At 46.0% G+C, this 20942-nt stretch overlaps 1 protein-coding gene across 4 annotated transcripts in view; it reads right to left on the minus strand.

Moving 5' to 3' along the window:
- Positions 1-250: 250 nt before the first annotated feature.
- rhbdf1b (rhomboid 5 homolog 1b (Drosophila)) overlaps positions 251-20942 on the minus strand; it is a 44921-nt gene continuing 24229 nt past the window's right edge. The window contains exons 2-19 of one of the 4 annotated variants that reach the window (XM_018762037.2): positions 19936-20080; positions 19272-19429; positions 17645-17752; positions 12818-13031; positions 12196-12402; positions 9533-9655; positions 9021-9184; positions 8576-8827; positions 8050-8161; positions 7789-7863; positions 7315-7476; positions 5999-6099; positions 5766-5829; positions 5569-5663; positions 5133-5208; positions 2478-2578; positions 2047-2205; positions 251-1658 (exon numbers count right to left, since the gene is read on the minus strand). In XM_018762037.2, coding sequence (XP_018617553.1) covers positions 1112-1658; positions 2047-2205; positions 2478-2578; positions 5133-5208; positions 5569-5663; positions 5766-5829; positions 5999-6099; positions 7315-7476; positions 7789-7863; positions 8050-8161; positions 8576-8827; positions 9021-9184; positions 9533-9655; positions 12196-12402; positions 12818-13031; positions 17645-17752; positions 19272-19429; positions 19936-20052 — 2835 coding nt within the window. In that variant the 5' untranslated portion in view covers positions 20053-20080 and the 3' untranslated portion in view covers positions 251-1111. The remainder of the gene's footprint in view (positions 1659-2046; positions 2206-2477; positions 2579-5132; positions 5209-5568; positions 5664-5765; positions 5830-5998; positions 6100-7314; positions 7477-7788; positions 7864-8049; positions 8162-8575; positions 8828-9020; positions 9185-9532; positions 9656-12195; positions 12403-12817; positions 13032-17644; positions 17753-19271; positions 19430-19935; positions 20081-20942) is intronic. The other 3 variants (XM_018762039.2, XM_018762038.2, XM_018762040.2) reach the window with 3 other exon arrangements.

Genomic DNA, 20942 nt, shown 5'->3' on the forward strand with positions numbered 1-20942 from the left:
ACCCTTTGCTCATCTTACTAATTCTTCCTCCCCCCCACACACAATATTATAAAGCATGTATGTATAAGTGAGTGAAAGAACAAGTAAAAGAAAGAATAGTGGATCTAGTGCCTCCATATGGTGAGGAGGCGGGGGAAGCAATCAGGGCCTGGTTTTGCGAGGCAGTATCTAAAACCAGTCAAAGTAGGCCCTCACTTTGCTTATCCTCCAGTATCATCTCACCATACAGTCACAATTAAAATGTCCAGTGTAAAAGGCTCCTCTTCTACAAGTGTTTCCTTATGATACAACATATGAAACCAAGCTGGAAAAAAACATCTGAATGGCCAACTTAAGTCATCTAAAAGGTAACATACCCAACTCCACATGTCTAGGTACCTTTCAGTCGTGTTCAGGATTACTGAAGACCATGGGGAATGTTGAGTATTACCTCAGTAATGGATGATCACCCAAATGTATGACTTGTGAATTATTTTTCAAGAAAAGTATCATCGGTTTTTAGAAGAAAGAACCCTGCATAAAGGCCTGAAACACCTTGCAAAAGGACTGACGGCAGATGGACACACACAGGTTGGGGCAATAATAAACACACAGATACTCCACTGGGCAGTTTGACCTTCTGAATCACTGTATTCATAGTCACAAGTAAAGAGCTGATAGCTAAAACGCTACCACAGTGTCTTCCATCACCGCTTATGCAGTAACATGGCGTAACAAAAATATGGCAGTAGTAGGTACATTTATCAACAAGGCACCAAAGGTGTATTTTAGATTGTTTAACTTCGTTCGCCCTCCTGGTTCAGTCTGTCTTTGAGATATAATAAAAACCCAGACCTGGTTGGTGAAGTGCTGTCTCAATGAGAGAAAGGCAGCGGTGAGCAGAGGTGGTGTTCGGTCCCACATGGACACAGGGGACCTGCTCCCGCATTCTGCAGCAGTGCACCTTCTCAATTTCTTCTCAAACACACAGGGAAACATGGGGCTTTGTCCCTTGTGAGCTTAGTCAGACCATCAGAATAAATCCAAAGGATTAATTACTGGAATATTTAGATGGCAGGAAAACAGAAGAGAAACGTCTAGGGGAAGAGGAGGTACTCAGTTATATGGAGATCTAATAACGGGGAACAACAACCAGGCTTAAAGAGCTATTAAAAACACTAGTGTCAGTGTGCAGAGGTATGAAGGAGGTGGGAACCGGCCCTGTGGCCTCACATGCAAGCACACGCCAGCACCGGCTCTCAATGGAGGTGCGCGTTGAGGTCGTACTTCTCGCAGAACTTGTCCGTGAAGGGGATGCAGGTGAGCAGCTCGCACCACTCGCATTTGACCGGATGCACGTAGAAGAGCACGGCAAGGCCGGCCAGCAGGCCCACGAACACGAGCAAGGAGACAATGATCTGGCAGCGCTTGCGGCACTTGTCTGCGCTGCCGAAGCTGATGTACGGCAGGAAGGCAAAGGACAGGAAGAAGCCCGAGGCGAATCCGCAGATGTGGGCGAAGTTGTCGATCCAGGGCAGCAGGCCGACGGCGAAGAGGAAGAGCACAACACACAGCAGCTTGCCCAGTGCCCGCCATGGCCGCGCCAGTATCTGCCAGCTTTGGAAGAGCTCCACAAAGAGACAGGCCAGGATGCCGAACTGGGAGCCTGCCGGCCCCACCTGGGACATGGGACAGGGGTAAACGATCAGCCGCGCCACCGGAAAGCATCATAAGAACCATCCCTAACCATCCCTTTTGACTTCAATGTACGTGGACATATTTGCAATTTCTTGCTGTTCTGTCTCTGCTTGTATGTTTCTGTGACCCTGTGCTGTTCACGAAAGCAATAAAAAAAATAAAAACAATGCCTAACACTAAAAGTGTGTCCAGCAGGAACCATGACCTCAGGCGACCTGGGTCTAATCCATCTGGCTAAGTTATCCTAAGTGAGCCTCCCTTCTTCAGCAGCAGGATATTTAAGAGCACCATCCCAAATTCAGGTTGCCATACAGTACACCGTGGTACGGCATGATGAGCTGTGACTGTGAGCGAAGAGCAGTGGCTCACCCCACCTCAGCTCTGTAGGGCAGGAAGATGGCGCTGGCCAGATTGCCTGTGATCCCACTGAGGATGTAGATGATGGAGATGCGGAGCCAGCCCGCCAGCTTTTCCAGGTCCCTCAGGATGGTCATCTGGAAGCACATCGACACCAGGCAGTGCAGGATTCTGCATCGGGAGAGTTGAACAACGTCTTGAACATTCTGATACAAGACATATATTATTCATTTAGCTGGCGCAGGCCTGAAAAGTGATTTACATGATTAGGTTCGCTTAGAAATTACTTGTTTACCCATTTATACAGTAAGGGCCTTGCTCAAAGGTACAAGAGCAGGAAGTGGGATTTGATATGACGCACATACACACACATAGGCATACAGACACACACACAAAAAAAATCTGTGCTCTCTCCCCGGTGACCAGGCTGACAGCGCACTTACCCAGCATGCAGGAAGAGAGAGAGCCACAGTCGGTAGAACTGGTCTGGCACCTCCGGGTTGAGGAAGGGCAGGAGACCACACACATCGTCCATGCAGTGCACCTGGAACAGATGGACCACTAGTCACCATATCACAGCTCATGCAATGATGTCAGAGCTCCACTGTGAAAGATCCTACACCACGGCATCCAGAGTCATCACCCAACTGCGCTGCTCTGTGCCGCTCGCCAGCACAATCACTGCAATCCATTACATAACAGCTATTACTATGCATTTTCTGAAATACTTACATTTTTCACTTCATATTATACACAGCTTGTTCTTTTTGCCTTTTAATCCACAGCAATTTGGATTAAGTTCTTGTATGCAGTGAAGGCTGACTTCACGCTGCAGTCTTACAAGTTGGGATCCAATAAATATACTGTATATGCAGCCCCACTGGAAAAGCATGAAGCTTACTGAATGTACTGCATATTACTAAATTCCACCCCAGAGTGCCAACAATTTTTGGTAATACAACACAGAGGATGGTGGAAGACCCTGGGCTGCAGGCTCTCCCAGTAGTTCATTTTATGGGATTAAAGAGAAATCCTTTAATTGTGTCCGCGCGGCGCACTCCTCTCCTGGTGTGACCCGTAGTGATGACACTGCTGCCTGCAACAGCTGTCAACTGCAGAAATGACCTGGCTGAGGTCTGAAGGGTTTGTCTGGAACATGGAGACTGGGACAGTGGAGCTGGTAATGAGCCAGCGAGCCTAAGAAATTAGTTAAGAAAGCCAAAGAGCGTGTACCCTCCTTGTCCCTGCCCTCAGCTGTGATTCCGTTCAACATACTTTAGTCAGAGCTCTGCAATGTGTTGTTTACATGTGTCAGCTCCTCATGCGTCATCAGTGTTACCACTAATCATCACATCACACCACCCCCTGTCCATCCTCAATAATGCTGCCAGGTATCTAAAAAACAGGAATAATACACATGCAGGAATCAACATGAACACTACTGCACTTTTCTCACCAATTCCTTTTCCCCCACACAACCATTAGCGAAGTCTGTCATTTGTTTTGTCATTTTTAACACAATCAACACAAGCTTAATAATACGTATGTCCTGCTGTTTGTTCCCTTTAGGCTAGGTTCCATAAAAATCAAAAATATAGCTACAATAAATAAAAAATACTTTGTAAGACTACTGATTTTGGTCTTTTGCAAAACACTGACATTTTAAATTAAACGTAATTTCAAATTACAGTGGTGATTGTTGAGCAATCCCATAAACACGTGAAATGCTCGTCATATTCTCAAAGCTTTGAACAGTCTATGTCAATGTTTGTCTCCAAGGTAACAGCATGCTTCTTCAGCAAAGTACTAGTGGAAGCTGAGTTGAACTAAGGCAGTCCCTCACTGCTGTTCTCTTTGTGCTTTACTGCCATCTATTGGCCTGCCGGGCAAAAAGTGTAATTAAAAAATAGATTAAAAAACCGTAAGTGAAGAAATAAAACATAAAATAAAAATAAACCTCATTAAAAAATAAACAACCCCAAAAATGCTTGTATCTTTGAAAACTGGTAACGCCACTGTTTGTAAACCAAGGATCTAGTGTACTACCAATAGTAATAACAGTATAGGTAGCCCTCGACTGATAATATCCCTATAACCTTAATATATTACTTCTGAAACCCAACGTTTGGCTATAAGGTCTAAGGATGACCGTTCCATCTGCTGTATGATAAGATGTGCCTTGCGGCCATGCAGCCAGCTACATATTTCTCATTGTTTGGGTCTCTGTCAGCATTGTGGGTGTCTAGCAGTAACTGTTTCGCTAGCAAAAACATTTTGTTTATGAATCCCTTCAAGTTAAATTTTATTTAAATTGGCTAGCAAGTGAAAAAGTCAATATTCTGCTGGTGCTGAAAAGAAAAAGCGAAACAAATGAAAGCAAGAACAATAGTGCAGCATGAAAATAAAATGCTGTACTGACTCCATCCATCCATCCATCTTCCTCCACTTATCTGGGACCGGGTCGCGGGGGCAGTAATCCAAGCAGAGCCCCCCAGACTTCCCTCTCCCCGCACACCTCCTCCTGTACTGAGTTTGTATTATTATTCTATGTAAACATTACAAACCCCTATTATACAATGTAGCATTAATGTGTGATAACTGTTTAAATATCATATAATACAGTATAAGGGGATTTCTGAGGGGGGTAGCGGGTAGTGTAGTGATTAGAGCTGCAGCCTTTGGATTCAAATCTCACCTACTGCTGTAGTACCATTGAGTAAGATACTTACCCTAAATTGCTCTAGTAAAATTACACAGCTGTATTATTGGGCAAATAATGTAAGTAGCTTAACAATGTAAGTTGCTTTGAAGAAAAGTATCAGCTAAACAAATAAATGCAAATGTGAGTTTCAATGAAGTCTATGCATAACAAGGCTGTCGGAATGGAACCCTGTCATATGGTCATGAAGGCTACCTGTACAGCCTTAGTTTAAAGGAAACATGTCTTCTCACTGCCATCTCCCTCTTTACGAAGCTGTAGCGTTGGTTCCGTTGATAGCATGTTGCACTAGTGCCGCACCATGTCCTCTCAGGACAGGGCCCCAGGGGGCACTGAGAAGAAGCGGGGCAGCAAAGGAGGTCTGCCCTTGAGTGCTGACCTGGGAGCAAAGTGTTGCCTCCTCGTGGAAGTAGCCCTTCATGAAGTCACAGTACTCCCGTGACGTGATCTCACATCTGTAGCAGGTGAGAAAACACACTTAGAGGCGGTAAATGGAGTATCGGGGGGGGGCTCACCCATTGGTAATAACTTTACTGAGAAACCACACGTGACCAAAGCAACCTAGTATCTTGCGAAAAAAAATCACATACACACAGTCTATTGCACACGGAAGAGCAGCTACTCAAAAATACCTGTCCATGTAACATGAGCACTGTGAAAAGTTAATTTCTAGGCAAATGCACTTATAGATGTTACATGACAAGTGTTCTGTACTGACAGAACATTTCTTGGCTGGTGTCAAAGGACTGACTGGATGTGGGCTGGCTCTGGTGTGTTGTGGTGTGTTTTGCCATGCGGGTCACGGTCGCACCCACCTCCCTTTGGTGCCGATGCAGCAGGGCCGGCCTGTGATTGCACAGTCGATGTGGGGAAGGTTGGTGTGGTTTCCAGTGCTGTACCTGGTGCAGATCTGGACAGAGGAAAACACACAGCTCCTTTCAATTGATTCCTAAATGACTGCTGTGCAATCATTGCTAAGAGATTGGTGCCACCAGCATGCGGCTCTACTCACCGGCCACTTGGTGATGTCCTCAGGCCATTCGTGAGGGGACACAGAGGCCGGCTCGAGGCAAATCCTGGAGGAGCACACAGGGGGGTGAATGGGCGAGTGAAGCTGGAGTGCACAGCTGGTGCTACACATATGCTGAATTAGTCTGGCGGGCTATCACGGCAACAGCCTGGTGATATGGTGGGCATAAAGTGGCAGTAAAAGGGATGCAAGTTAGGCTCCAGCTCCCATGATACCTGGGGTCCTGGTGGCAAACGGATCCATACTGGCGCACTTTCCCATTCTGGTAGGGGGCACTCGGATGCTGTGGCCACTTCACCCACACTGCAAGGGTGGCCTTAGTTCGAGGGGGAGGGAAACATGTTATGGGATTAAACAGCCCAGCTTGTGTGACTGCTGTGGGATGTGTTTCTGTTGTGCTGTGCGTGTACATCTGTATGTTGAATGTACTGTGTTATAAAGTATTATTTATTATATTACTCCTTTTTAGCATAACAGAAAAAAAAATACTGTATACTGTACTACTTCTGTCAACTGAGTAATAATAAGAACTGTTTTTCCTAAACGCCTGACTTGGCTTTCTGTACGAGCTTTTCAGCCAGAACTCTGTTTACATTGTCCACTAGGTCGATGTGCGAAGGGCAGCGAAATGGTTTGCACACATCCAACATTCTGCTCAGGAAGGGATGGCAACTGTACAGACAATGAAACGTCTGGCAATAGGGATCTTCATTTCGCAAATTATTTACTTCTCACCTTTAGTGTGGCAAAAGTAACAAAAGCCTAATTTGTTCAAAATGTTTTCAGGATTTCCTTGAGTTGGCCCTGTTCTGTGCTTGTTTTTGCGTCAAAGTCCATGCAAAGAGTGTTTATTCACCAGTTCTTACAAGCACCAATGCTGAATATAATATTAACATACATGAATATTAATTGAATCCTTGTCTCCTTCTTACCTATGTCTCAGATTTAACGAGTAACATAACGTGTAACTTTCCATAAAAACGGAAGGGTTGACCGATTACTACTTCTTTGAAGTAATATGTAATATACTACAGTTTAAAAATAATGCATCCATCGCTTTATTACACACACACACACACACACACACACACACACACACACACTTTCTGAACCGCTCGTCCCATATGGGGTCGCGGGGGACCGGAGTCTACCCGGCAACACAGGGTGTAAGGCCAGAGGGGGAGGGGACACACCCAGGACGGGACACCAGTCCGCCACAAGGCACCCCAAGCGGGACTTGAACCCCAGACCCACCAGAGGGCAGGACCCGGTCCAACCTCCAACCCATTGCGCCACCGCGCCCTCTTCATCGCTTTATTATTTATAATAATTATAACTTGTTATTTATAATAAATTTGTGTCCAGGTATGCATGTGTTAATATCCATTTGTAGGTGCTGGTGTCTTTGTCCATGCATGCGTGTGTGGTTGTGTGTGTTTCTCCATGTGAGTGTACCAAATATGCGTGTTTAAGTGTATATACAGTGTGTAAACGTGTACTGCTGAGTATATGAGTGTGTAGAAGGACGTACAGAGCACTCCTCGGCGGATGTCTGCACACAGCCTGAGCGATCGTTGCGCACACAGCAGGCTGAGTTTCTCTCACTGTTCCTCTTCTCCTGCATCAGGTCGTACACCTGCTGGTCCTTCCGCATACAGGGGGAGAACTTGGCTCCCAGGTGGATGAGCGCCTCCTGCAGGACAGGAAACAATACTGCACTGATAGAACCCAACTCCAGTCTGTTGCAGTCCTGAATTGCTCTCCAGGCAGATGTTGCAAATTAGCATCAAGCACCAGCTGGCACAGATTTTTCCTACTGCTAGTATTAATTTGGCCCTGAAAGAGTTAATAAGAATACCTTTAGTGTATAAATGGCAAGACGCTAAGTATGTGAAGTCACTTTGGAGCTGAGCTAGCTCCATTAGCTACGCTACATCAGCTAAGACCGGCTAAGCTAACAAACAGCTGCTGTGAGTTGGAATAACTCCTCCAATTCTTCCCTTACCGAACTAGGACCAATCCAGAAATTTTCTTGCTGCACAAACTTGACATTTTCGTACACTCCTTTGTTCCTCAAAACCTTCAAAACAAGGAACGCCATCAAAGGTAAAACACAAAAACACCGCCAAGAGAGACGTGCTGTGAGAAAACTACGATACTTGACAACTCTCGGCACAGTTCAGTTGTGGCAGAGGCGCATACTGCAGCTGGTTTCGCTTGACAGTTTCAGGCTAATGGCTTATAAACAAAGAAGAGCCGTACTCACAGAGTCCACCGTCTCATGCTGGGAGAAGCCCACTGGGGCGATGCCGTAGATACACACCGCAAGGATTGTGATGAGAAGGTGTACAAATGTGATCCAGTATGTGAAGAAGGGCCTTCAACAGAACAACACAAACATAGACTTCAAATTCTGAGCAATGACATTTCTTGCATCCCACAGCTTACCTCCTGTCTGCTAACATACAGTAATGTGGCACTGCCCTGTTTACTGTGCGTAAAAATAAGCAATGACGCTGAGCTACAGAGGGGGGTGCGGGGGCGCAGTGGGTTGGACTGGGTCCTGCTCTTCGGTGGGTCTGGGGTTCGAGTCCCGCTTGGGGTGCCTTGCGACGGACTGGCGTCCTGTCCTAGTTGTGTCCCCTCCCCCTCCAGCCTTACGCCCTGTGTTGCCAGGTCCGGCTCCCCGCGTCCGCGTATGGGACAAGCGGTTCAGATTGTGTGTGCGCATGCTGAGCTACAGCACAACGAAACAAGATATCCTCTCCTCCAGGGGTGGTGCGGAGCAGTACCTGTGGTCGTCCATGTCCTCGATCTGTCTCTTAACGTAGCTGTCAATGCGCTTGCGATAGGTGCGGTTTGTCAACCTGCCCACCATGCCAAGACCGTAGGGTCGCTTTTCACGGGCAAACAACTTCTTGACCGGAGCGGCGATTCGCTGGCCCCGCCGCTGCCCGCTCACGCTGACCACCTCCTGCCGGAGGCGCACCTTGGGCTGCACCATGGGACCCTCCCTGCCCTTGCGCCAGCCTCGCTCCAGGGGCCTGGAGGAGAGATGGGGAGTTAGTTTTAGTGAGGATGTACAGAAGGAATCGTTTATTAAGTTAAAGACTGGGTCAGTGTGTAATCACTGCTGTGACACTGAGCCAAATGTGTGTGTGTGTGTGTGTGTGTGTGTGTGTGTGTGTGTGTGTGTGTGTGTGCATGGGCGAGCATTTATGTGTTGGTGGGACTCACAGCATGAGATGGCTCCTTTCCAGCTCAGTCTTATCCAACGCGCTGCCCGTCAGGTCAGCATCTTCCACTACCCTGCTGGCCTCTGCCTCCTTAATGGCAGCCTCGGACGGAGACTCAAAGACTTCGTCGGCATACGTGGAGAGCTCTTCATGTAGCAGACCATCCTGTGGAGAACCGTGCAGGTGTTACTGGGAATTAGGGGTATTCACCATTGGCAGAAGGGGCACACACACACATTGCCATTTCCTAAGAAGAGTGTTAAGTGACTTACGTAGCTATTTATCTTTTTTATTTCCTACATGCACAGGAAGCATCTATGTGCTACAGTCAACATGTCTGAAGACTGGCCACTGTACAGGACTGTCGGGGCTGCAACGAACACAGCACAACAGTGCCACGAGGTAGCCAGTCTTAGAACATACTGACTGCACAATGTTAAAAATGACCAATGTCACTTTGAAACACCAGAGTGGAAGAAGTGACAGTGAAGAAAGCGATACTCCTTTCCTTACCCGAGCAAAAAAAGAGGTGTCAAGCTCATCCGGGAAGTCAACAGTATCTTCCTCAAGGAAACTGGCTGGAGTGAAGCTTCTTCTCTGAGTCCGGCGCAGGGTGCTTTCCCGCAGAGATCGGCCCTGAAAGGAGTGAAAAAACTGCAAAATGCCCTCGTACACATACAGGAACACACAGGCCCAAGCTAACAGCAAAGAATAGTCACTGCTTTACTTCATCATCTCCGTCATCATCATCACATACATTCACACCATCCTTAGCCCTGTGCCAAACGGCTTATTTAGAAACAAGGATAATAACAACAACAACAATATTTTACAAACACAGCATGAATTCATGCTAGTTACAAGGGTTGCTTCAATGCTGACAAAACAAAAAAGCAAGAGCACCAAAAATGGAAAGACATTTCATTGAAAGTTTCTACAAAATGTCCTAAGATCAAGTAAACAGACTTTGGGCAAGAAATAGTTTCACTAAGAGGGGAAGTGCTTTGACAGCTGCACATAAAATAAACAAATCACAAATAAACTACATTAAATTATCAGCAAAGGGCCACTGCACATTCAATAACACACCTCTGAAGTTGCTCATAAATGAACAAGCTTAAACAGTATAATGTGTAGTTCTGAGTTGTGGGTCCTTTTGGAGAAAGGTGTTGACTAAATGAATAAATGTAAAAAATGTATATCGATGTATAAATGTAAAACAGCAATCTGACACCTCTTCATATCGAGATGATTCCAACTAATGGTGACTCAATGTGTAGTGTTTTGCAGATATGTTGCCTGACCTACAGAGAAATGCATTTTAACTCCAAATCTAAGGTGTGTGGCTTCTTTAATATTTTTTATTTACAAATGCTGTCTTTTATGTTTTCTTGTGAATACAGAACCAGTATATGAGCTAACAGAAAGCTAGGCACTAAGTGAGAACACACAACTCAGTTAAAGTGACAGTACATCCCCAAAGTCAAAGGAAAAAACAATTTCACAAAACATATAGCTCTCACTTTCCAAAAACAGGAAAATATGTCATGAAGCGCGCACACACACACACACACTTTCTGAACCGCTTGTCCCATACGGGGTCGCAGGGAACCGAAGCCTACCCGACAACACGGCTTAGGGCCAGAGGGGGAGGGGACACACCCAGGACGGGACGCCAGTCCGCCGCAAGGCACCCCAAGCAGGACTTGAACCCCAGACCCACTGGAGAGCAAGACCTGGTCCAACCCACTGCGCCACCGCACCCTCACTACCATGAAGCAGTTATAAGCAAATATCATTTAGAGTTCAGTAGTTTTGTCTTCTGCAAGACATGTTTGTTTTGCCTCTTGCTTCTACCATCACTGTGCTATCATAATATACGTACAGTATGATAAAAAAATACTTTAAAAAAATTCACCCAAAAATAGCAATTACATCAGTAAAATATGTATGTATAGTTACTAAATACAGTAATGACTACATCAGAACAGTAAAATATAAAATGCAGCTGATGAAACATTTCATTCCATGTTATGTGTGCACAGAATTTGTTTGCTCTTTCTTACTAATCTCTTGCTTCGTGTGTTTCTGAACAAGTGGATTTAAACAGTGTTTTCCAATTTTCTATATTTCTCTGTTTATTCATCCCAAGTACTTCTCAGTGTTGACCAAAAAGAATCTAAGGTACTTCCAAGAAAGACAAGAAAAGCTGAACAAGCTTGCATATTGTTTGAAAATTTACTTATATCACTTTGGTCCACATTAATTAAGTTTTTAGTTCTTTAAAATCGGGAAAAATTGTCCCGGTATTTACGTTGATTCACTATAATTAGACGTTTAACATTCTATGTAGGTGGTGTAGAGCAGGGATAATCTATAAACATATTATTAAAATGTAATGATGTATAAACGAAATATTAAAAAATATAAAACATTTCATTCCTGTTACGCTATTAAAAGCACAGATTCATGGTTGATGTAACAAATTAACAGTGCTTTTTCATTTGTCTGTTTCAGAACAATATCAGTTGTGATCCATCAATTCCAGCAATTGCTAAACAAACAGGAAATAGCATTTTGAAAGTAACCTATAACGGGCTCACAGCTGGAACACGACAAGTCTGGAGTCCCAGGATATTTAGACACACCAATAGGAAAATATTTTACCAGATTCCAAAAGGAATTACAGTGCCCATCTGTTATTGTTGTTCTCAGCAGACCAGTGTGTAGTAATCTAATATGATGCGTTGAAGGCAAGGCTGCAAAATTAGTTTTCATATGACAGACTACAACTTATGGTGCAAGAGAAGCCACAAGCCAGAACCCACAGAGCCTATTGCTCATTCCAGGAAATGATTCTGTTTGAGAAAGATTTTAAGATGACTACCACTATGATAAATAATTTGATTATTTATTTATATCAGAAGTATTAAAATCCCTACAAAAGCTTTAAAAATTGAGGCTTTTCAAGGACACACTGAACACAAAACAGGCTAGAACTGTTCCAATGAAAAGTACACCAAACGACAAGGTGTATTTTAGAAAGGTGGAGAGGCACTAGACATGACTAACTGGCGAAGAGAAGGTAAAATGATCTATTATTTGGTCAAACAGTCTTCAGTGAAAAGTGATTATTGGAAGTGGTTTAAAAAAGTACACTTTTAGGGGGTACCCACCTTAACCAGTGCAGCAGCGGCTCGAAAGCTCATCTTGGCCACGGACTCCCGCTTGCGCCGGCGAGGCGCGCGGTTGAATCCCGAGCGGGAGCTGGTGAAGGAGCAGAGCGATGCAGCACCAGGGGTGATGGGCGTGTGGGGGACGCTGTAGCCATCTCCCTCCTCCACCATGCGGAAGGCTCGACCCCGTGCCAAGGGGTCCACAATCTAGAGGGGGGCAAGAGAGACAGAACCGAGGCAGTCTGAAAACAAGCCTGGTGGCACACCCAGTTTTTACTCACATTTACCCTTGACCTCTAAGTGGCTTTTTCCATTAAGTTTTACAATAACAAGAAAATCTCGCACTGCATTATCCTAATTTGAGAAATATGAGTACGAAAGAAAATGCATAATTTGTATAATCACATGCAATAGAAATAATCTCCCTTGAGCGAAGTGCTAATTGGATCCTCCTTCTGATTCTGGTAATTCCCATACAACTATTAATCACTTCTACAGTCACATGCATAATTAATTACTGGAACTGTTTCTACGAGCTAAACCAAAATTACAGTCATTCAGAGAACACAGTCCATGTAATTATAAACGAGCAGCCAAAGCCAAAGGCACGGAGCTTCTGTACCTTCTGCATGCCATGTTGGTGCGCTGGAACGTAGAGTGGCGGGGGCGTCTCAGTGCTGGCCAGTGACAGGTTGTCCTGGCTGGAGAGGTCCATTTCGCGAATCACCTGGGGCTTCAGCTTGCCATAGCGCTGGCTGCAGTGGCGCATGCTCTTTCTCTGCCATTTCTGCGTGGCATCACTGTCCTTGCCCACACCGAACCAGTCTGCCGTGCCCCTGCCATCACAAGATCGGTGCAGTGCAGTCAGCTCCTGCCACCCAGACAACGTGACCTGCTGGACACGTGTTGCTCCGGCCATCCTCCGAACCAGAGTCCAGCCTTGTCAGGTCCAGGCTGATGAGTGAAGATGCTACTGAATCTCAGCAGACCTACAGGGCCTGTTTCAGCTCTTCATGAGTTCAGGAGGCAAAGGTGTCAAGAAGGATACGATAGCATATTTCTTACTAATAAATAATTACTATTTGCCCCATTTACTGTATATTAACAACATGTTTACGTGAATGTATTTCGCTGACGCTTTTCTCTAAAGCAACTTACAATGTTAAGCTACTTACAATTATTCACCCATTTATACAGCTGGGTAATTTTACCAGAATAGTTTTAGGGTAAATAAATTGCTCAAGGGTACTACAGGAGGAGGTGGAAGTTGAACCTGCAAGCATTGGGTCCAAAGGCAGCAGCTCTGACCACTACACTACCGGCTGCCCCGAATGGTGGCTAACACGCATTTAAATGGTGTAGCTATATAATGGATTTGGAAAAGTTATTCATTTTAACAAATTTACAGAGGTGGACATATTTAGTTAATGACTCTGCACAACATACTTAACTACAGGAAAACAGAGAAATTGGTGCTACATCTCAAGAACCCGAAATGTAACCGCTAACACACAAGCTTAGTTCTTAAACCACTCCGCTATCCGATCGCATTAACGTCCAGAAGTTGCAAGAAAACAAGCAAACTTAAAAGTAACACTGCTCCTTTTTGATTATCATCACTTATGTCATTTTTATAGGCTTGTCCCTGGCAACTGTTTTCTCCACAGCCTCCAGTTTTATAGCTCAACCCACAGTTGGGTTTTGGATCAAGTGCGTCACCAGGACTGAGAGAAGGAAAGTCACAAAAAAAAAAAAGAAAAAAAAAAAAAAGGGAGCATTACCAACTCTCTGTTATCCCTGATGCAGAAAACAGGCTATCCACCTTCTCCAAACAGCAGCTCTGTAAACTCCTATTTGTACCCCGGTCCTTCGGCAAGGGTTGGTGCTCTTTGTCCCACTGCATTGGAGGTGTGCCGTCATATAGGGCTGGCTTGCGTTGGATTAGTGCCCCAGGCAGGCTGAAGTGTGTGTGCGTGTGTGTGCGTGTGTGTAGGGTGAGGCTGAGCTGTGTAATTTCAGAAGAGGGAGTCACGGTGTGTGAGTGAGGACACTCGCAGTGTTTGGAGAAGGCAGCTCCTCAGCAATAACAGAGCCAGCCACTACATCATTACAGAAAGGCCACCCAAAGGAAGCCTTTTATGGCAGCGGAGAAGAAAAAGGGAGCTGGGGGGTGTGTAAAATCCTCATTGTCGTGCTCTTTTGCTGCACGTTTCATGTGGGCATCAGTTAAACTACCAGACGTTCAGCGCAGAACTGAGGATTAAAAAAGGTTGATATTGTACAAGAAGATTCCCGGGAACTTTATAAGGAAGCGAACAGACAAATACCATTAATGCACACACACACACACACACACACACACACACACACACACACACACACACACACACTTACATATCCAGTCCCTTCCTATAGCAGATCACAGACCACAACAACAGGTAGAGCGAGTGTCGACAACACAGTGAAAAATAACAGCTCCTTTACCCCATTAAACACAGGAGAGGACCCTCAACCAGCTTCAGATTCCCAGTTGCTGACTGCGTTGAATGGGAAACAGAAGGCAGGGCATTATTACTCTACATCCCCGCCACGTACAATGCTCCTGGTTAGCACAGCCCGAGGTGAGGGCGTCCACACCTGGCGGTAAAGTCGTTCGGAGCGGCGGTATCAAGGCGCTTATGAAATATCATTATATTAATTGTTAAGGATAAGGAGGAGCCCCATGCCTGAACGTATTAAACCAAATGGCTCACGTGCCAAGATAGGAGCCAAAGAGATGATCGGAGGTCTGTGCCCAGACGGGAACATGGTCAACAGCAGCTGCCTGGAGAGTCTTCCAGAGCCTCATTCATTGGAAAGTGGCTGCCCAGTCAAAGCAGCTTATTAATGATGTCTCAGAGCAAATTAATTAGCGGCCATTTCCTCTGGAGGAGGCTGCCCGACACGCTGGTATTTAGGGTGACTATCTTTCTACAAACTGTTTTAGCACTTTCTGTCTGCGTAGAAAGCGCGGGCCTGCCTGCTCCCGAGACAACCGAAACTAAACTGCGCACGCGCGCACACTCGTGTGCAGGGAGTGGCAGTACCAAGGAGCAGATGCAGAAGTGAACACAGCACATTTAAAAACTGAAATAAATCAAAACCAATGAGAAATTAAAAGACAACATCTTCCAGCTGAATAAAACCCATGTTCAGCTGTTAACTTGGATGTAGGGGGAGCAGCTGGACTCTGTTGCCAGAATGTCCCGGCTTCCTTTCAGACCTTCAAATCATCTTACCAGTCAAACTCATCCCACGGGGCTAAGAAGGTCATGCTTCTCACTCCCAGGCGGGGCAAAGCCCTGCTCTCCCTCCAGGAGAACTGTGACGACCTCAAGTGAGGGCTGCGCACAGCCCTAGCAGCACTCCTCAGGAGAACGGCACTGAGGACGAATCCGGGAGGCTTCTGGGCAGCGTGATTCAGCCGTGGGTCTGCTCTCGGGAGCAGCTTTCCCCATGATCCCGATACAGCTGCCTCCCGTCAGGCTCCTCACGCCGAAGCCTTGTTTGGGAGGTGAGGTAAACAGTGCTCCCACGAGCATGCTGGCGTTCACCAGGAGGAGGAGAGCCGAGCTCTCGAGTGAGAGAGTGCTTGCTGTGACACGACCCAGAGCGCTGAAAAAGCACAGGAAAACGCAGGCTGGCTGCTCGCCATCTGAGCCCTCAGTCCACCGGCTAACTGACACATCGTCCATTCAGTGGGTATGCGAGGTGGGCAGCAGAGCAGCCTCCGACCATTAATGCCTTCCACTGTATCAACACACCGGGTTCGGCTGTCTGCTGTCTGTGTGCCTCCTGCTCAACCCAGACAGCTGCAACACACCACACACCATTCTAGTGTCAATTTAAAAAAGCAAAACCGTGATCCATAACATCCAAACCAATGTACAATCTGCACTGTCAGGCTCCCCCTTTACAATACCTGGACCATAACCCTAATTAAATATAATTACAGCCTGTGATGTCTTTAGCAGAGACCACGCCTCACATACAGCCGTTGATCTGATCTACTGCGTCTGGTCAGTGTAGGTCCTTCTGACAAGCATCTGTGACCACAACCAGCTCATGTGACCACAGAAATGGCCAAACACTTCCCCAGAGAGGGAAACACAAGTGGAGACCCTGCATTCCAGCAATAGAGTGAGGATCAGCAGCGCCCCAAGAAGCATGAGTCTCGAAAAGGGGTTACATTGAAGAAATCTGCCCTCGTCTGGGGCTTTCCATTCAGCGTGGAAAATATCTCGAGCACATATACCCTTTTCTCTCCCTCCCAATCAGCAGCTCTCTCCCTACCTGCACGGTGTCGATGGTGGGCTCCTGGAACGATGGCAGGTCCTTGTGTGCGCTGAGAGCGGCGTGATAACTTAAAAATGACAGCGGGCCCTAGTCGGTGTCCGCTTTGTGCCCGACATTCCTTTTGCTTATACAGGCCCCAGCACGTCACCTCTGTGCCACCCCCTGCCACCTCTCCCACAGCTATAAATAGAACATGGCAGTTGCTGGAACACCTGGAGGGCCACCGCGTCACGCAGCATCCGATATCAGGCGTCGACGGGTCAGGGCCTCATCGGTGGGCGGTAAACGGGGACGCCGCTCCTTAACATGTTAAAGCAGATCTCTTAAAAAGAGATGCCGATCGCCACGCCGGCTGTCGTCCCTGCCGGCTGCGAGATCGACTGAAGCCGCACACAGCACAGATGCACTGAAGACAAGCATGTTGACACACTGTAGAACAATGGCTGGAAATGTGACCAAACACGGCGCAGGTGGATTCCGGGAGCCTTTGAAGCGGAGCAGATGTCTAGGATAACTGGGTGGGCTCCATTGTGCTCTCACTGCGTCACCACCCACCCTCCACAAACAGTAATTAAAGCACAACATATGTCGCTGTCATTATACAAAAAAAAAGGTTATAATAACAACATCATTCGAAGTATGGACAGTATTACAGATCTGTTAATTATGAATGACTCTTGAACGAGTAATAAGGTTGCACAGAAATAACAGTAACGCACACAGAGAAACCCCATTCTCTGTCAGCAGATATAATATACACATAAAACAGGAGGTGTAACGCTTGGCTTAAAGGTGGACATGTGCCTAATGGCTCTAACAAAGTGCATGTGTTTATCTATGGAGCATCTGTCCCAACACTCACGCTAGAATTTGCATAAAACCAGAAGAGGGAGCAGCTTGTTAAAAGTGCATGAGTGAGGTGGACAGAGCTGTAGGAAGGCATGCAAAATTTAGGAGAGTGAAATAAAGTGACACTAGAAATGCGCAGAGAGGAGTGACGGGTGTCTGCTGCCAAAGTGGATAAGGGTCAAGTTTAAAGGCGATTCCTCCTCATTCCACTTCTCTCCACTGTCAGTTAGGTGGTGCAGGTCGGGTCGGCCATCCCTCACAGTACCTGAGGACGATTTTGGACAGCGACTGGCGTCTGCTGGGAACGTGACGCGCAGCCCGCTGCCCCTTAATGGGCACCGTGTTAATCCGTTCAAAGCGGACCTTCTTGTTGCTGGAAATGGCCCATCACATGTGAAGAGCACAGTGCAGAAGGAAGGCAGGAAGGAAGGATAGAAGAAACAAGGGAGGAGAAGAAAAAGAGTGAGTTCAGTGGGAAGCAAGTGAGCAAACAGGCAGTTCTTAGCTGAGAATGAGGCAGCCGTCTATGCGTGTGGACGTTTCCATGGATACGTGCGAGAGGGTCTCATGCACTAAACAGCAACTCGCAAAAAACGCCGTTCTGCAGACGCCAGTAAGGACAGGTACACCGTCACAGAGAAACACACACACAGAGCAGCAGCTGTCAAACTCGGCACACAAACATTTGTCTCCGGAGGTTTACAGTGTGGATCCTTACGCACTGGGGGTGTTTGCTGAACACTGCATCACTGAATGATGAACAAACACTCGCTTTCTCATCGGCACCATCAAAGTCTGGATGTCACATGTAGGGGTAATAACACAGGCATGCAATCACACACACACACATTTTACATGCAAAAAAATACATCTTTGTCCATTATTCTAGAATGTCCGTCATGCAGAGTGATGTAAAAATTACAGTAGTCTCTCTTGTACTTAATATTGCCAAATGAACTGTGATTCATTGTGGAAGTGAAAACAGTGAGCCAGTGAGAGACAGTGTAAATATTTTAGCTTTTCATTCCCTTTCGTAAAAGCGAATGGTGAGGAATGCCAGCGTTTCATATTTGCTCTAACACATTTGAGAAGGTCCAAAACTAGTATGAGAAACAAACATACTTAATCTCCTGTTATCTGGTCCTAATTCCTTCCTGAAAATAGAGTCAGTAAAAAAAAAAAAAACTGGATAATGAAATTACTTTATGCATTATTTTTTTATGGGCAAAAAATTCCAATTTGTTCTAACCTCATCCCATATTCATGAGAAAAAAAAAACACCCTAAATGGTGACTAGTGCCATGAGGAAAAAGCGGAACATTAAAAGTTTATGGACTTTTACTTACTCATGGTTTGCTCTTCAGAAACAAATTTAAATACATTTTTCATTCAGTCAAAGCATTTTTGAATGGTGCATATCTGCAAGCGATGTGGAGAAATTTCATTAATGAGTGATGCAGTTTATATTTTAAAAAAAAAAAATTAAATTATTGATTTCTTAAAGTAAATTTTCAGTGATAGTGTTTGTAGACTGGCTTGAGAATGACAAACACAATATGTCACATTTAAATGAAAAATAAGAAAACTAAAGCACAATGTCTCTCACAGTGTCTCTCACACAGCCCCTTGCCATAGTTTTCAGTTGTTGCCTCAGTGTATCACAGTGGTCCGAACGTCACGGCCTGGACTGAATGCGGCAGACTGGACAAATGGACCAGACTGGACCAATTAATGATGATAGGTATTAATCATCTCAGACTGGATATGTGAAAAACCACATAACTGGAGATTGACTACTGGGGGATGAGTGTGAACTATTTCATGCATATGTTTGTTTGGATGTTTGCATGTTTGTGTGGTTGGGAAGCAGCGGCGAAGCAAACTCCCTCTACCTCTTGATGGTCTGGGTGATGGAGGGCTGCCGTTGTAGGGCGGATCGCCGTTGGTCACGGGGGTCACGGAAGTCACGGGGATCGCACAGTGGAGAGCTCGGGTGTGTGTTCTCCGCAGGCACACTGAGGCTGCGCAAGAAACCCTGCGGCTTCACCGGCTGCAAAAGAAGCGTGATATGAGACAGAGAGCAGCGTGGAACAGTCGGATAGAGGAGAGAGAGCGGCATACAGCAGTGGGAGACATGAACGTGACCACCGCAAAATAGCAAGAGACAAGAAAGACGTCTGTGTGTGAGACACAGGGCTGCTGAAATGTGTCTCCACGGCTCTGTTTGAGTGTGTGTGTGTGTGTGTGTGTGTGTGTCCGTGGCTCTGCCTGCGTAACACTACACATGAGTGTCAAAGTAAAGCAGCCTGTACAGCACATTCATCTGTTATTGAGTCCTCAGTAGTACAGACTCAGGAGCTGGATCTCCACCAAATGACACTTTTGACAGTCTCACTGAATGTCTTCAGTCCCCATCATAATGCTTTGCTGATAGACGACCAAGGTTCATATTCCAAAAGACTGTAGTCGCACATGTTAAATAAGCGGTTCAGTCAGGAGTGCCTCAGGTAGATGGGGACACCGTGCAAGGGGTGTCATGAAGCAAGGGGGCGGTACCTGGACAACGGTGTGGGATTCGTCCAGCGAATGCTGCGCACTGGGAATGTCCAACTTCAGCCATGGCGGCTTTTTCCTTTGCAGGCTGCTGCTGCTCTCATGGCGCTGCTCAGCCATGTTCCCTGTGCGGACCCACGGCTGCCAGCTAGAAACACACAAACGCATAGTGAGAGGCGGGACCACGTAGGCCTGGAGGCGTGCTGACACACACAGAGGCTACCACAGGGGACAGGGGGGTGCAGTGCTGACACATCCAGAACGTGACACACACCGCCCCACAGGTCACAGCGTATGGCCTGTCAATCCTCTCTGACACAGAGACACCCCCAGTGCAGCAGAGGTGTCAACCAAAGCTGTCACACACTGACACACATCAAACCACAGGATCACAGCCCAAGTGCTCAGTCCTTCAGCGAGACACAAAAACGGATTCTCTATGGCTAAACTCAGTGAAGAAACGGTTGAAAAAGAATAAATGGATGACTGACAACCACGAGATGGATGCAATCACAGTGACGATGGACACACCTACAGCCTAAAGACATAAGTGGAGACAGAACATTTTGGAAGCACTCTACATATGTGATCAGTGCAGTCAACATCAGATGAGCAGAACTTAAAAAGAACATTTGAAGGAGGAAAAAAAACATTCTTAAAGCTTGTCATTAAAGTTAAAATCCAGTCTTGCATATCACTCTATACTTCTAATATTATTGCATTATTTAAATTTTTTAACCTACATCATTGAAACTGTTTGCCACTCCTTGCACATTTACATGAGGTGTAACAGGGGAAAACTTCAGCCCTCCTCTTAGATGACCACACTCACCTGGACTAGTACACCTGGCACTGCCCTTATACAGAAGTCGAGATCAGAAACAAGATGTCTTTTACAACTAGACAATGCATATGAACTGACTGCAAGGTATTCCAGTTTATAGCAATATATTGCAGTCTCCGTTATGCTATTTCTGGTAACTGATACAAACAAAATCCTCACAACATCT

This window comes from Scleropages formosus, chromosome 20 (assembly GCF_900964775.1).
Source record: "Scleropages formosus chromosome 20, fSclFor1.1, whole genome shotgun sequence".
Classification (NCBI taxonomy): domain Eukaryota; kingdom Metazoa; phylum Chordata; class Actinopteri; order Osteoglossiformes; family Osteoglossidae; genus Scleropages; species Scleropages formosus.